General features: G+C 44.9%; 1 protein-coding gene and 1 long non-coding RNA gene across 2 annotated transcripts in view; one reads left to right on the forward strand and one right to left on the reverse strand.

Annotated features, from left to right (window-relative positions):
* Positions 1 to 8,186, forward strand: part of LOC308579604 (protein hinderin-like) — a 29,851-nt gene extending 21,665 nt beyond the window's left edge. The window contains exons 4-6 of the mRNA XM_081214189.1: positions 6,126 to 6,212; positions 7,665 to 7,786; positions 8,107 to 8,186. Of these exons, the coding sequence (XP_081070315.1) occupies positions 6,126 to 6,156 (31 nt within the window). The 3' untranslated portion in view covers positions 6,157 to 6,212; positions 7,665 to 7,786; positions 8,107 to 8,186. The remainder of the gene's footprint in view (positions 1 to 6,125; positions 6,213 to 7,664; positions 7,787 to 8,106) is intronic.
* LOC308579605 lies at positions 2,203 to 8,110 on the reverse strand. Its single transcript, XR_014004554.1, has 3 exons — positions 7,977 to 8,110; positions 7,737 to 7,881; positions 2,203 to 2,351 (listed from the first exon to the last, which is right to left on the reverse strand). It is a non-coding gene; the product is annotated as an uncharacterized lncRNA (long non-coding RNA).
* Positions 8,187 to 13,102: the final 4,916 nt, after the last annotated feature.

Below are 13,102 nucleotides of genomic sequence, written 5' to 3' on the forward strand. Positions count from 1 at the left end.
TTGCTCTTCTCCCTGGTCTCGGATTCTGCCAGTCATCTCCGCCATCTCCATGTAGTCAATTAGTTGCATCTGCCAGTCTTCCACGGTGGGTAGATCTTCTGTCTTCCAATGTTTTGCTATAAGAATTCTTGCTGCTGCTGTAGCGTACATAAAAAAAGTTCTATCCTTCTTTAACACCGATTGGTCAACTATGCCCAGGAGGAAGGCCTCTGGTTTCTTCAGGAAGGTATATTTAAATACCCTTTTCAGTTCATTATATATCATTTCCTAGAAAGCCTTAATCCTTGGGCACGTCCACCAAAGGTGAAAGAAAGTACCTTCAATTTCTTTACACTTCCAACATTTATTATCGGGCAAATGATATATCTTTGCAAGCTTGACTGGGGTCATGTACCACCTATACATCATTTTCATAATATTCTCTCTTAAGGCATTACATGCCGTGAATTTAATATAGGTGGTCCACAACTTGTCCGAGTCAGCGAACATAATGTTATGGCCTATGTCTTGTGCCCATTTTATTATTGCCGATTTTACTGTTTCTTCCTCAGTATTCCATTTCAACAGCAGATTATACATTCTCGAAAGTGTCTTTACATTGGGTTCTAACAATTCTGTTTCTAACTTTGATTTTTCCACCTGGAAACCAATTTTTTTGTCCAAGTTATAAACCTCTCTTATTTGAAAATAATGTAACCAGTCTCACACCTTCTCCTTAAGCTTGTCATAACTCTGCAATTTCAGTTTGTCACCTTCCTGTTCTAGAATTTCCCAGTATTTTGGCCATTTAGCCTCCATGTTCAGTTTTTTCAAAGCTTTCGCTTCCATAGGTGATAGCCACCTTGGTGTTTTACTCTCTAAAAAATCTTTATACCTTATCCAGACATTGAACAATGCTTTTCTGACAATATGGTTTCTAAATGCCTTATGTGCTTTAACCTTGCCATACCAAAGATATGCATGCCACCCAAATATATTGTCATACCCTTCAAGGTCCAACACATCCGTGTTCTCAAGAAGCAGCCATTCCTTCAGCCAGCAAAAAGCTGCTGACTCATAGTAAAGTTTTAAGTCTGGCAGGGCAAACCCCCCTCTGTCCCGGCAGAACTCTTCTGATGTCCTTATGTCCAGAGGGATTCCAAATGAGCAAACCAATCAGTGGGCCATTTCCTCTCTTGCACGGTGACCTCCTTCCTCAAGAAGTTCCAGAGCCTGAAGAAGGGCAGAGGCCAGGTGAGGGAGACCAGAAGCAGAGTCTGAAAGGGCCTCAGTGCGTCCTTGGAGCAATCTGTGGCGCTGCAGTCTCTGGCCAGCTGTTTCCTGGGGGCTCCTCCTCTGGAACAGGCCAGGACACCTGTCAAGGAGCTGTAGGGGGCGAGCACAGGCCATTCATGGGGCAGGAAAGAACAAGAGGCATAAAATGGAATTAGCTTTTATGCGCAGCAAGCAACAACACAGCCCAGTCTCCCACAGCAGACGGAGACTGAGGCGAGGGGGTGGGCTCGTCCTCTGAGCCTGCCTGGCCTGTCGCTCAGCAACTGCAGGTCTGTCCTCAAAAGGGATGTCAGGGGGGAGGAGAGCCAGCAGGACTGGGACTGCCCAGCCGCTGAGCAGCAGATGCAGCCTCCAATACATAAAATTCCAATAGATAATAAATTTTCCTTTCTTTTTCCTACTTTCCACCCCATTTTCCATGGTGTTTCTTTATTCTATCATATTGCTGCACCCCAACTTCACTCTTTTGTATCATAGCAAAAATACAATCATCTCCAATTATTTCCATTGCTCATAGTTCAAATCCTGCTCGCGAATTTGTGATATTATAATATTTCTTCAAATAGTCCTAAAAAGACTTCCATTAAACATAAATCAGTCATGGTTAAGTTCTCTTATTTTAGCTGCCAGCTTTGTTGATCTATTCTTTGCTTATCCATTCTTTTCTGCTGGGAACTTCTTCATTGTTCCATTTCTGTGCATAGAGAATCCTAGCTGCTGTAGTTACATACACAAATAACCATCTTTTTTTGAACTTCTAGCCCTATAACCCCAAAAGCTTCAGTTTTGTTTTGTTTTTTTCATTTGAGGGGTATAATCACTCTGAACAGAAAAAAGTCATATATCGTTCCCCAAAATTCCTCGTTTTCATTCAGGTCCACCACACTTTCTCATCCTGGTCTTCTTTTATCTTCTTCCAGCTGCCCATGATTGTCAAGGAGATTTACAGACATCTCCACAGGATCACAGACAAAAAAAGACACTTATGGCAGTGGCCACCTCACATCAAGACTGCAGTGTGCAACCTCGTCTCAAAACGGAAGAACTCAGTGGTAGACATCCTTCTGGAATGCTCTCTGGAATGTGAAGAGTAAGAGATGAGTCATTAATCCCGCTAATATTATTTTTATTTTATTTTTAAAATTACTCTAATCCTAATGTACACCAAGCCCACCTGGTGACATGCCAACCAGGTGAGTTACTGATGGATATATCCATCTTGCTTGCAAATCTCAGGGCATCTCAGATGCCCTGCATAACCTGCGATCCACCAAGCCAGGCCACAGCCCATCAGCCATGGATGGAGATTTCCCAACTCTGGGGCATCTCCCAGGTTTTTCAAGTAGAGCTGCCAACTTTTTGTCTCCTGGAAACTGCTTGCTCTGCAGGAGTGAGGCTTTCTTCCACGCTGTGAAAAGCAGTACACAGTGTGGATCAAATTTCTGTTCAAGATTCAGGTGGAAGCCATGCCAGGTTTCCCACACACACACCTGGACAGTTGGCAGGGATGGGAAACAAATTCTGTTCCAAAACAAAAACAGCAGATGTAGACTGAGGCAAGGGGTGGGCTCCTCTGAGCCTGCCTGGCCTGTCACTCAGCAACGTGCAGGTCTCTCCTCAAGAGGGATGTCAGCGGGGAGGAGAGCCAGCATGACTGGGACTGCCCAGCCACTGAGTAGCAGATGCAATCTCTGTCCATGTCTGCGCTCACACTGAGACTCTCAACCTCAGGCCTTGTCCTGGAAGAGCCTCCTTCTTCTGAACCCTCCTTGATGGCTCAAACCTCCTGCTTCAAGCGCCTCCCAGCTCCTCCCTTCCCCAGGCTGCTCCCCACCATGATCCAGGGTTTAGGGGTCGTCGTCTGAGGTCCTCCTGGCTAGGCGGTGCCCACCACTCTTACTCATCCAGCCAGTCCTTGACATTACCATACAAACCCCACTAGCCCTCTGTCCTGATTTCCCAATTGGTCTCTGCTCGTGACCTTCGTTCCTCCAACTACATCACCCTCCAAGGATTTCGTACCCACACAGTCACACCCTCAGTGCCCCTTGTAGTAGGAACCACTTTTCAGCATTCCCTGTATCTGGGGCAGATTTTCATAATTTTGGGTTAGATCAGAGCAGCCAACATGTGGCCCTCAATGCGTTTCTTGGCAGCCCTCAGCAACCTTTGAGGCGCCCATACACACCTGTAGCCCTTGCACTGCCTTCCCAAAGCTGGGTAAGCAAGGTGCTGGGCATGGGAAGGAGGCATGAGGGATCTGTCAGGGTTCTAGAGTCCTCCAGCTTCCTTCCCAAAGCTTAGTTAGCTCTTCCCAGCTTTGGGAAGAGGGTGGGAAGGCTCTAGGTCCTGCCAGGGCCTTGTGCCTCCTTCCCAAATCCCAGTGCCTCACTTGTCTACCTTTGGGAAGGCAGCATGAGGGCCGGGGTGTGTGTGTCAAATTTTGGCCTCGCTCCCCACTCCCACAGTGTGCAGCAGGTTCCGTGATGAACTACTCGTGTGGCCCACTTGATATGAAAAATTGGAGCACCCTGATTTAGATGTTGTATATTTCTGCTCTGGTGCCTCTGCGTGAGGGGTGGATTACAAATACTTCCAGTGAATAAATGATGCATGTTAATGTATTTTGGTGTTTAATGAAGCCAAGAACTGTATCACAAGATTCAAAGGAGTCAAAATGCAAGGCATCTTTGCATTGTGAGCTGCACATGAGTCTGGGAGGTGTGGTCTGGTCAGAATCCACAAATACTGATATTTAAACCACCCCTATTATTATCTGGGATGGAAGGATCTGTCCAAATTGGTTCTCTCAGTGTCTCATTTCTCCACTCTTCGATTCAGTTCCACACATTTTGCAGCAATCATCAAATCTTTTTTTTTTTTTTAAAAATGCTCATGAAAATTTATCATAATTTTAGTGCAAATTTCTCCTGATAAACATGTTTTTGCGAGCAAATCCCACTAATGTAGCACATTTATGCATTTTTAAAAATGCACACTTCCCCCAATATGTGCATTTATGCAAACACAGGTTGTATGAGTACATTGCAAAAATCATAGCTGTGCGAATTTTAAAAGACAGCAGTATTTTGTTTCAAATATTCTTTCTGAAAGTGTAGATTTGATAGGTTTGTCTTTCTTTCCTTTTTTAAAATGATTTTTATTAAGTTTCCATTTACCAAATTACACATATCATACCAATTAGTCCAAATTATATCAGTCCACATCATAAAGTCCAAATATTTTCCGGATTATAAATTTTTGTGGGGGATACCCATGCTTCTCGATTGGCCGGAGTCCATACATCTATATTTCTGCTGCTTTTCTGATGTTTTCCAGTCCCATCTTCTCAACTCTTTGTTGTTACTCATATTCCTTTTCTGTCACCTCCGAGTTCTCTCCACAAGTGGGTTGAAAGAAAGTTTATATCTCTGTGTGGGCTTTTGTAATGGTCTCTCGTAAATCTCTCGCAGAAATCCAATAATCAGGACATTCGTTCAAGCAGACACTCGATCTTGTCACTCCGATGAAATACAGTCTAAATGTCCGCTCATTAACTTTCCAGACCCGCTGCATCATAAATTAGTCCTCCAGGAGGGTAGCCTTTTAAGTTTTACGATCCCAAGCTGATAACCGGTCCACGGCTTTTCCTCCCTAGACCCTATATCCTGCAGCGAAGGTCTGCCTGTCCATATCGAGTCCAATTTCTTACTGCGTCACAGAGAGAGACTCTTTTCTTTTCCAAATCTTTCACAGAATAAAACCTTCAATTCATATTTTTTCCCTACACAGTTCATTTTTAAACCCTCTTGCAAATTAGTCGTTGAGACGGTTCTTTAAGGGGGAGGGTTGTTAAATTAATCACATGAAAAAGTAGAAAGTCTTCCCCCCCTTTCCGTTCCGTGTACCAAAATGTCTACCATTCTCTGATGTTATCTCTGTTCCTTCCGTCCCGTTCTCAGTGGTAAAATTATTAGCAGGTCAAAACAGACAGTTCTTTAAGGGGGAGGGTTGTTAAATTAATCACATAAGAAAGTAAAAAGTCTCCCCCCCCTTTCCATTCCTCCTACCAACATGTCTGCAATTCTCTGATGTTATCTCTATTCCTTCCGTCCCAATCTTCTTCATCTCAGTGGTAAAATAATTAGCAGATAAAAACACTCCTGACCTCTCTTGAAGCATGTGCATTTACTTTCTCCAATTGTTTCTTCTTTTTAAGCAACGCAACCAGATTCGCTCCTGAAAGTAGCTTCCAGGAGTTCCAAGCCTGTTTGAGGGCTTTCCATCCTGTGCCTCACCCCCTCCTTCAATCGAACTCGGGGGTGATTTATGGCATCCGCGGGTGAGTACAGCGTCTTCCCCTTCCCAGGGAGACGAGGGAGACTGATTTTACTCCCCATAATCAGCCTCTAATTACCGTATTTTTCGCTCTATAAGACGCACCAGACCACAAGGCGCACCTAGTTTTTGGAGGAGGAAAACAAGAAAAAAAATATTCTGAATCTCAGAAGCCAGAGCAGCAAGAGGGATTGCTGCGCAGTGAAAGCAGCAAGCCCTCTTGCTGTTCTGGCTTCTGGGATAGTTGCGCAGCCTGCATTCGCTCCATAAGACGCACACACATTTCCCCTTACTTTTTAGGAGGGAAAAAGTGAGTCTTATAGAGCAAAAAATACGGTACCTCGTTCAAGCTGGATAGATGGTATTGTCGGCCATCTTCCAAGGCGCCCCTAGCGGGCCCCCTTGATAGGTTTGTCTTTCAGTGCTTACGCAATCAGATTTATCGTCCGTCCCTCATGATCACTGATTGCAATAAAGAAAATGACATGATTGACACACATCATTTTCCTTAGGCTTCATATCACCACATATCTCAAATATTGATGGCACTGAAGGAATTCGGCCACACAGTCATAGCTAGGAAGAATGAGATGCTTGAGGTAAGGGTGCCAAATGAAAAAGGAGCATTGCAAGAGTGTAGGTCAGCCATCCCCAACCTGGTGCCCCTTCCCCATCCATGTTTTGAACTGGAACTCCCATCAGCCCCAGACAGCATGGCCAATGGTTAGACACGATGGGAGCTGTAGCACAACAATATCTGAAGGGCACCAGGTTGAGACGATCCTCAATTGGGTCCTTAGCTGCTGTTTACATTCACACCAAAGCATATGAAACAGCCTCTGGGTTCCTATTATCTACAAAAACAGAGCTGAATTGGAAGAGAATGAATCCTGCCCCAGGGTTCTGTCTTGGGCCTGTTGTTGATCACCTATTTTTAAATAAATGCCTTGGACGAAGGAAATTGAGGGGATGCTCAACAAATTTGCAGATGACAATGCCGCAAAAGACAGAATCGGGATTCAAGATGACCTCAACAGATTGGAGAACAAGGCCCAAACTTACAAAACGAAATACAGTAGGGACAAATGCCAGGTTCTACCAGATGCACAAATATAGGATGGGAGACACGTGACTTGCCAGTAGTATGAGTTTCCTGGAGGGAAAAATGAATCTTGTAAGTCTGCACAACAACTCCATGACTTCATAGAATCATAGAATCATAGAATCATAGAGTTGGAAGAGACCACAAGGGCCATCGAGTCCAACCCCCTGCCAAGCAGGAAACACCATCAGAGCACTCCTGACATATGGTTGTCAAGCCTCTGCTTAAAGACCTCCAAAGTAGGAGACTCCACCACACTCCTTGGCAGCAAATTCCACTGTCGAACAGCTCTTACTGTCAGGAAGTTCTTCCTAATGTTTAGGTGGAATCTTCTTTCTTGTAGTTTGGATCCATTGCTCCGTGTCCGCTTCTCTGGAGCAACAGAAAACAACCTTTCTCCCTCCTCTATGTGACATCCTTTTATATATTTGAACATGGCTATCATATCACCCCTTAACCTCCTCTTCTCCAGGCTAAACATGCCCAGCTCCCTTAGCCGTTCCTCATAAGGCATCGTTTCCAGGCCTTTGACCATTTTGGTTGCCCTCCTCTGGACACGTTCCAGTTTGTCAGTGTCCTTCTTGAATTGTGGTGCCCAGAACTGGACACAGTACTCCAGGTGAGGTCTGACCAGAGCAGAATACAGTGGCACTATTACTTCCCTTGATCTAGATGCTATACTCCTATTGATGAGGCCCAGAATTGCATTGGCTTTTTTAGCTGCCGCGTCACACTGTTGGCTCATGTCAAGTTTGTGGTCAACCAAGACTCCTAGATCCTTTTCACATGTACTGCTCTCAATCCAGGTGTCACCCATCTTGTATTTGTGCCTCTCATTTTTTTTGCCCACTAATATTTTCCCAACTGCTAAAAGGTCCCAACTGAATGGTGACTTCTTCCTACTGCACTTAAGGTTTCCAAACACACTTTTCTCAATCTTTCTGTCCAGAATATGGTCGAGAGGAATGCCTGTATCATCCTTGCCTATGGGAAAATGGCATTTGGGGCGCAGCCAGAAGACCTGTGGTCATTGTGACAGAAGTCCTCTTCCAGTTCCGTAGCGTCAGGAAGGTATGGCTCTCATTTCCCCATGGACTCCTGTTGTTTGTTCTCTCGATTATACCATATTGGCCCAGATGTATGCCACATCCGCAGATAAGCCGCACCTTTAAAATTCGGGGGGGGGGAGTGATATATAAGCCGCTCCCTTAAAATTGGAGAGAAAAAGAAAAAAGTCAATTAGATTCAGGGAATTAAATACCGGTAGTGTTTTTCTTTTTTATCATATACCAAGCAACCGCTGGTGCTGGACCCCCGAGCGCGCTTGGTGTGGTGGTGGCAGAGATGGTGTCTCCAGTTCTCTGACATGCTGTGTGCTTCCCCCACAACAGGAAGTTATAAAAGAGAAGCCACTGGGGTCTTTCTCTGTTTCCGTCCTCCGCCAAGCCATGGACACAATCACCCACAAGACGTAAGTACGGGGAGGTACTTATAGTCTCCCTACAGCATGTCACTGCCCCACCTATTTCTGGCACCTCCCTTGCTGCTGGGTGCATGTTGTACCAGGACTTACCCATAATTATGCTCCACAGCTGCTGAATTAGCACTTTTCCTGTGAGTTTTGGATCATTTCCTCTCCCCTTCTTTCTCTTTCCTCTTCAATGCTTTGCGACCACCCATAGACTTACAGCTCAGGTCAGAGCTGGTGAGGAAAAGCATAAAGACGATCTTCTCACTGCCATCCCTGAAGCTGACGCTCAAAGCTGGGACCACCATGCGAGCACCAGAGAGCCAGGTGACTGGACCTGAATGGAGGAAAATGGGACTGCCAGATTAAAGGATTTGAGGGCAAAGAGTCTGAGCCATGAAATAATGCTTCCAGAGACACTTGACCAGGCTTCCTCAACCTCGGCCCTCCAGATGTTTTTGGCCTACAACTCCCATGATCCCTAGCTAGCAGGACCAGTGGTCAGGGATGAGGGGAATTGTAGTCTCAAAACATCTGGAGGGCCAAGTCTGAGGAATCCTGCAACTTGATCCATCACAACAGGAAGTTATGGAAGAGGAGCCACTGGGGTCTTTCTCCAGCGAAATCCTTTGCCAAGCCTTGGAGACCATCACATGCATGACCTAAGTACAGGGAGGTACATCTCAGTCCCCCTACAGCTTGTCACTGCCCCACCTATTCCTGGCAGGGTGCTGCTTCCCTTGCTCGTTCCTCAAACAGAAGCTGGCTGCTATTAATGCACAACCTCACTCTCTATCTCCACACACGGCAGTTGACTGCAAGGGATTCCTGCAAGGAAGCATAGATTGGATGCTGCTTGTGTCTGTGTGTGTGTGTGTGTGTGTGTGTGTGTGTGTGTGTATTTGTTTGTGGTTGTTGTTGTTTTTTATTTTTGTTACTTTTGTTGAAAATTTAATAAAAATTTAATACAAATATATTTAAATTTAGAACGTTTTTCAATGGAGCTTAAATTTTAGAACCTTTTTTGACACAAACACATATATACACAATACAGACATGCATATAAACATGGGTATTCCTTAGATCCCAGCCCCTGTCTAGGTATTTGTGTCTCTGCTTTGTGCAAGAGTTGAAAACAACCATCCATTTTTCTGGTGACGTGACAACATCTCAACCCTCTAATAACTAGTATAGGGTGATCCTACAGCACAGGGCCCCAGCCCCATAGCTGTACTCTTGCCAGGACAAGAAGAGCTCAACAAGGATGCAGCAGCAGTTCTCCTTCATCCTGCTGCTTCCATTTTGTACACAAAGGGGAGAAGGGTACTTCTTCAGCTAGCCTTACAAATACTGTGGTACCTTGGGTTAAGAACTTAATTCAATTTGGAAGTCCATTCTTAATGTGAAACTGTTCTTAACCTGAGGTACCACTTTAGCGAATGGGGCCTCCCACTGCCGCCGCGCGATTTCTGTTCTCATCCTGAAGCCAAGTTCTTAACCCCAGGTACCATTTCTGGATTAGCAGAGTCTGTAACCTGAAGCATCTGTAACCCGGGGTACCACTGTAAGTCAAAAAGTTACTAGCCTGCAATATTTGTTTTGCCCCCTTCTCCAAAGTCAGCATGGAAACACAATAAAAAGTGCCTTCTTCCATGATGGATGGTGGAGGAGAGACACTCTGATAGTCCACTGTGTTTTTGTGCTGACTCTGGATGAGATAAGGTTACTCTTCCTTTATAGCTAGCCAAGAAATCAAGTGAGCTGGCTGCTCAGTCACCTGCATGAAAATCCTGGTTGCCTGTGGCTACTAGGCAAGTCATCAAATACAAGGCAGTCTTCAGTGATTTTAGAACCCATCCCTTTCATCTTTTGAGTCTTCAAACACATGGATGTCTTCATCCCCTTAGGTGCCACTTTCAATTGGCCAAAGGCTAACAACACAATGCTTTTTTCCCCTCTGAAGAGCTTGCCATTTCTTGCCAACAGAGGCCTGTGGCACAGATGACAAAGAATGAACAAAGGGTATGTATCTCTTCTATGTGATGCCTCTTCAAGAGCATGACTGGGAGTTGTGGCTAGACATTACCAAGAAACCACGCTCTTCTGGGTTCAGCTACTCCTTTCAAAGAAGTCTTCAAATCTAATAAAATTATTAGCTCTGCACTGTATGTTGTTGTGTAAATGATGTAAGTGTAAGTGATGCATTACTCCAATATAGGAGAAGCACACAGACCAGAAGGGTGGCTAAGCCAAGCCAGAAATGGCTGACAGATCTTTAAGCCATGGAGAGAACTTTGCTAAAGGACGTACAGAGCAGAATGAGAGGCATGGCATTGCCATGAGTGAGAGGAGGAGAGGAGGGCGGAAGGCTGAGGCTACCAACTGCTTGTTTATGCAATCTCAACCATGCCAGGAGGTCATTCTGCTTTGGCCAAAGCTAGGTTAGCACAGTCTTCTTCTCTACTTTCTGGTGTTTGCTGGTACTTTGTGCAGAGAACAGCACAGAAAACAGCATGGCTTCCTCTTCACCTTGACATTTGAGTTGGAATGCGCAAAACTTTGCTTGATGGTTGCCATTAATTTGATTTTAATTTGATTTAATTAATTTTATAATGAATGTTTTAGAATGTTGAACTATTCGATTGTTGTTAGCCGCCCTGAGCCCAGCTTTGGCTGGGGAGGGCGGGATATAAATAAAATTTATTATTATTATTATTATTATTATTATTATTATTATTATTATTATTATTGCTGTTACAGCCAATCTGCCCCCTCCCACTCCCTTCCAGCACCAAATAGGGGGAGCAGAAGGACATGCCTCTTTGTGACAAATCTCTCAAGAGTTCTGGTTTCATTTGCCCTTCTCCGTACTGAGCTGCTGCCCAGGTGCTTGGCCTGCACTTTTCCAGGCATCCATTGGAGCTGGAGCAGCAGCTGCAGACACCTTTGCCTTCACTTCCACTTTCTGACCTTTCAGCAGGAGTCTTGCTCTAAAATTCCTCTCTGTGGAAATACCTAGAGATTGAACAGACAAGATCAGGAAAACTTTGAGTTGTTCTTACAAAGCATCTCCCACACTGAAGCTTCCCACAAAAAGAGGATATGAAAACAGCACCCCCCCAAAAAAAAAAGCTTAGGCAGCTGCCCAGCCCAAGAAAAACTCTTCATGAACAAAAACAAACCAGCCCACACTTGAAAAGGCCCAATTATAACCCTGCCCAACACCAAGCACCTTGCACCTTGGACTTCTTTCTGGCTTTGAAGGGCCCATCCAGCACCCAAGAAGTGGGTGGGTAGCAGCAATTAGCACAATTAGTCTCTGGTGCCGACAAAAAATATTTATCATGGGAGCAGAGAACACATTGGACTTGCTGTCAGCTGTGTTATCTTGTTAAAATTCTCCATGAAAGTATTTCTTTATCAGCAAAAACAGTCAGAATACAAAAGCAAGTCAAAGCAGGCCAACAAAACTCTGTCTTATCTTCTCTGATACCTCTGAGTAAGGAAGGACCAACTGGGAGTTGGCTAGGCAGGCAAATGAAACTCAAAAGCCCGGATCTAATTTGTCAGGAAGTCAGGGCATACAATGAAATTATTCACTGTTTGATCTACTCCCAGGGTAGGGCCAGAAGGAACATGATGCCACGACCTATGGGAAGCTGAGCAGGTCTAGGTCTGGCTAGTGCTGGGTGGGAGACTGCCTGAGAACCGCAGATGCATGCACGCTACTTTGGGCTCCATGATGGAAGAGAAGGCTAAATTTAAGCAAATAAACATGTAAATATGAGCAGCTAGAGATCAAATGTCGCTAAATGACAGCTTTAAACCATTTCTCTAGCTCTAGGAGGAGCACCTAAAGGCTGGCTGCGAACCTGTGAAAATGAGATGGTAGTGCCTAAAAGCATGCCATGATTTTTCCAGCCCCCCTAAAGGACCTGAAACAGTTGTATCCCTAAGTTATCATTTGAACTCTTTTACTTCTAGCCCTCTTCCCAAAGTTACAAACACACTCAATCTCATTTTAACCCGTTGCTCCAAAGTCGTTCCAAGAAGTTGTTCTCTGCACCCCATCTCTTCTAGATGCTGAAAGGAAGGCTCTTGCTCTGCTCCCATGGCCAGAGGGGGCCAACCAAACAGAGACTAAAATCTAGTTGGAAAGATTTAGTTTAAATACATCAGCCGAAGACCTATGTATGCAAATTAGTTCAAAAAAGATGTGAGCATATTAGTACCAAACAGAAATCAACAGCAGATTATATATACATGAATCTTGGGAAAGAAGAAAGTACATGAGGATGACAGTAAGGAACAGCATATGCAGATAATGATTACATGGAAAACAAAACAGCACATGTTTATGCAATTACTTTCATATACTGTTCCTTATACAGTACACTACTCCCTTCCTCGTGATTCATGTATACGTTTACGATCCATCGACCTCCGTCTGCTACCATATGTTTTCAAGCCTGTGAACTTCCGGGAAAATTCTTTCCCACAGCTAGTCACATCATGTGATGTAAACAAGCTACCAGTTTGCAGTTTGCAGCTGCGCTGCTCTCATATCGTAACAGTATATACAATATGCTGTTGTTCTCCCTTTGATATCTTCACGCTCACATCGTTCATGAACTAAAATCCATTCACTCATCTCAAGCGACTTTCCCCGGCCCCTCACAACAGCCCTGCAGAGTAGGGCGAGGGGCGAGAGAGAGAGCGAGGCTGGCAGGCCAAGGTCCCCCCCCCCCGGGAATGGGGGCTTCCCCCGTAACCCCCGGGCCTGGCTCTGCACTCGGCGGGGCATCTTTCCTGAGGCAATGGAGGCGGCTCTCTGCACATGCTCAGGAAACACGGCAGCCTTTGCCATTGTTTTATCACCGGCCCGCCGTCAAATTACGATATGATATGATACGATAATC

Source organism: Podarcis bocagei (genome assembly GCF_964188305.1).
Source record: "Podarcis bocagei genome assembly, contig: HAP1_SCAFFOLD_248, whole genome shotgun sequence".
NCBI lineage: Eukaryota > Metazoa > Chordata > Lepidosauria > Squamata > Lacertidae > Podarcis > Podarcis bocagei.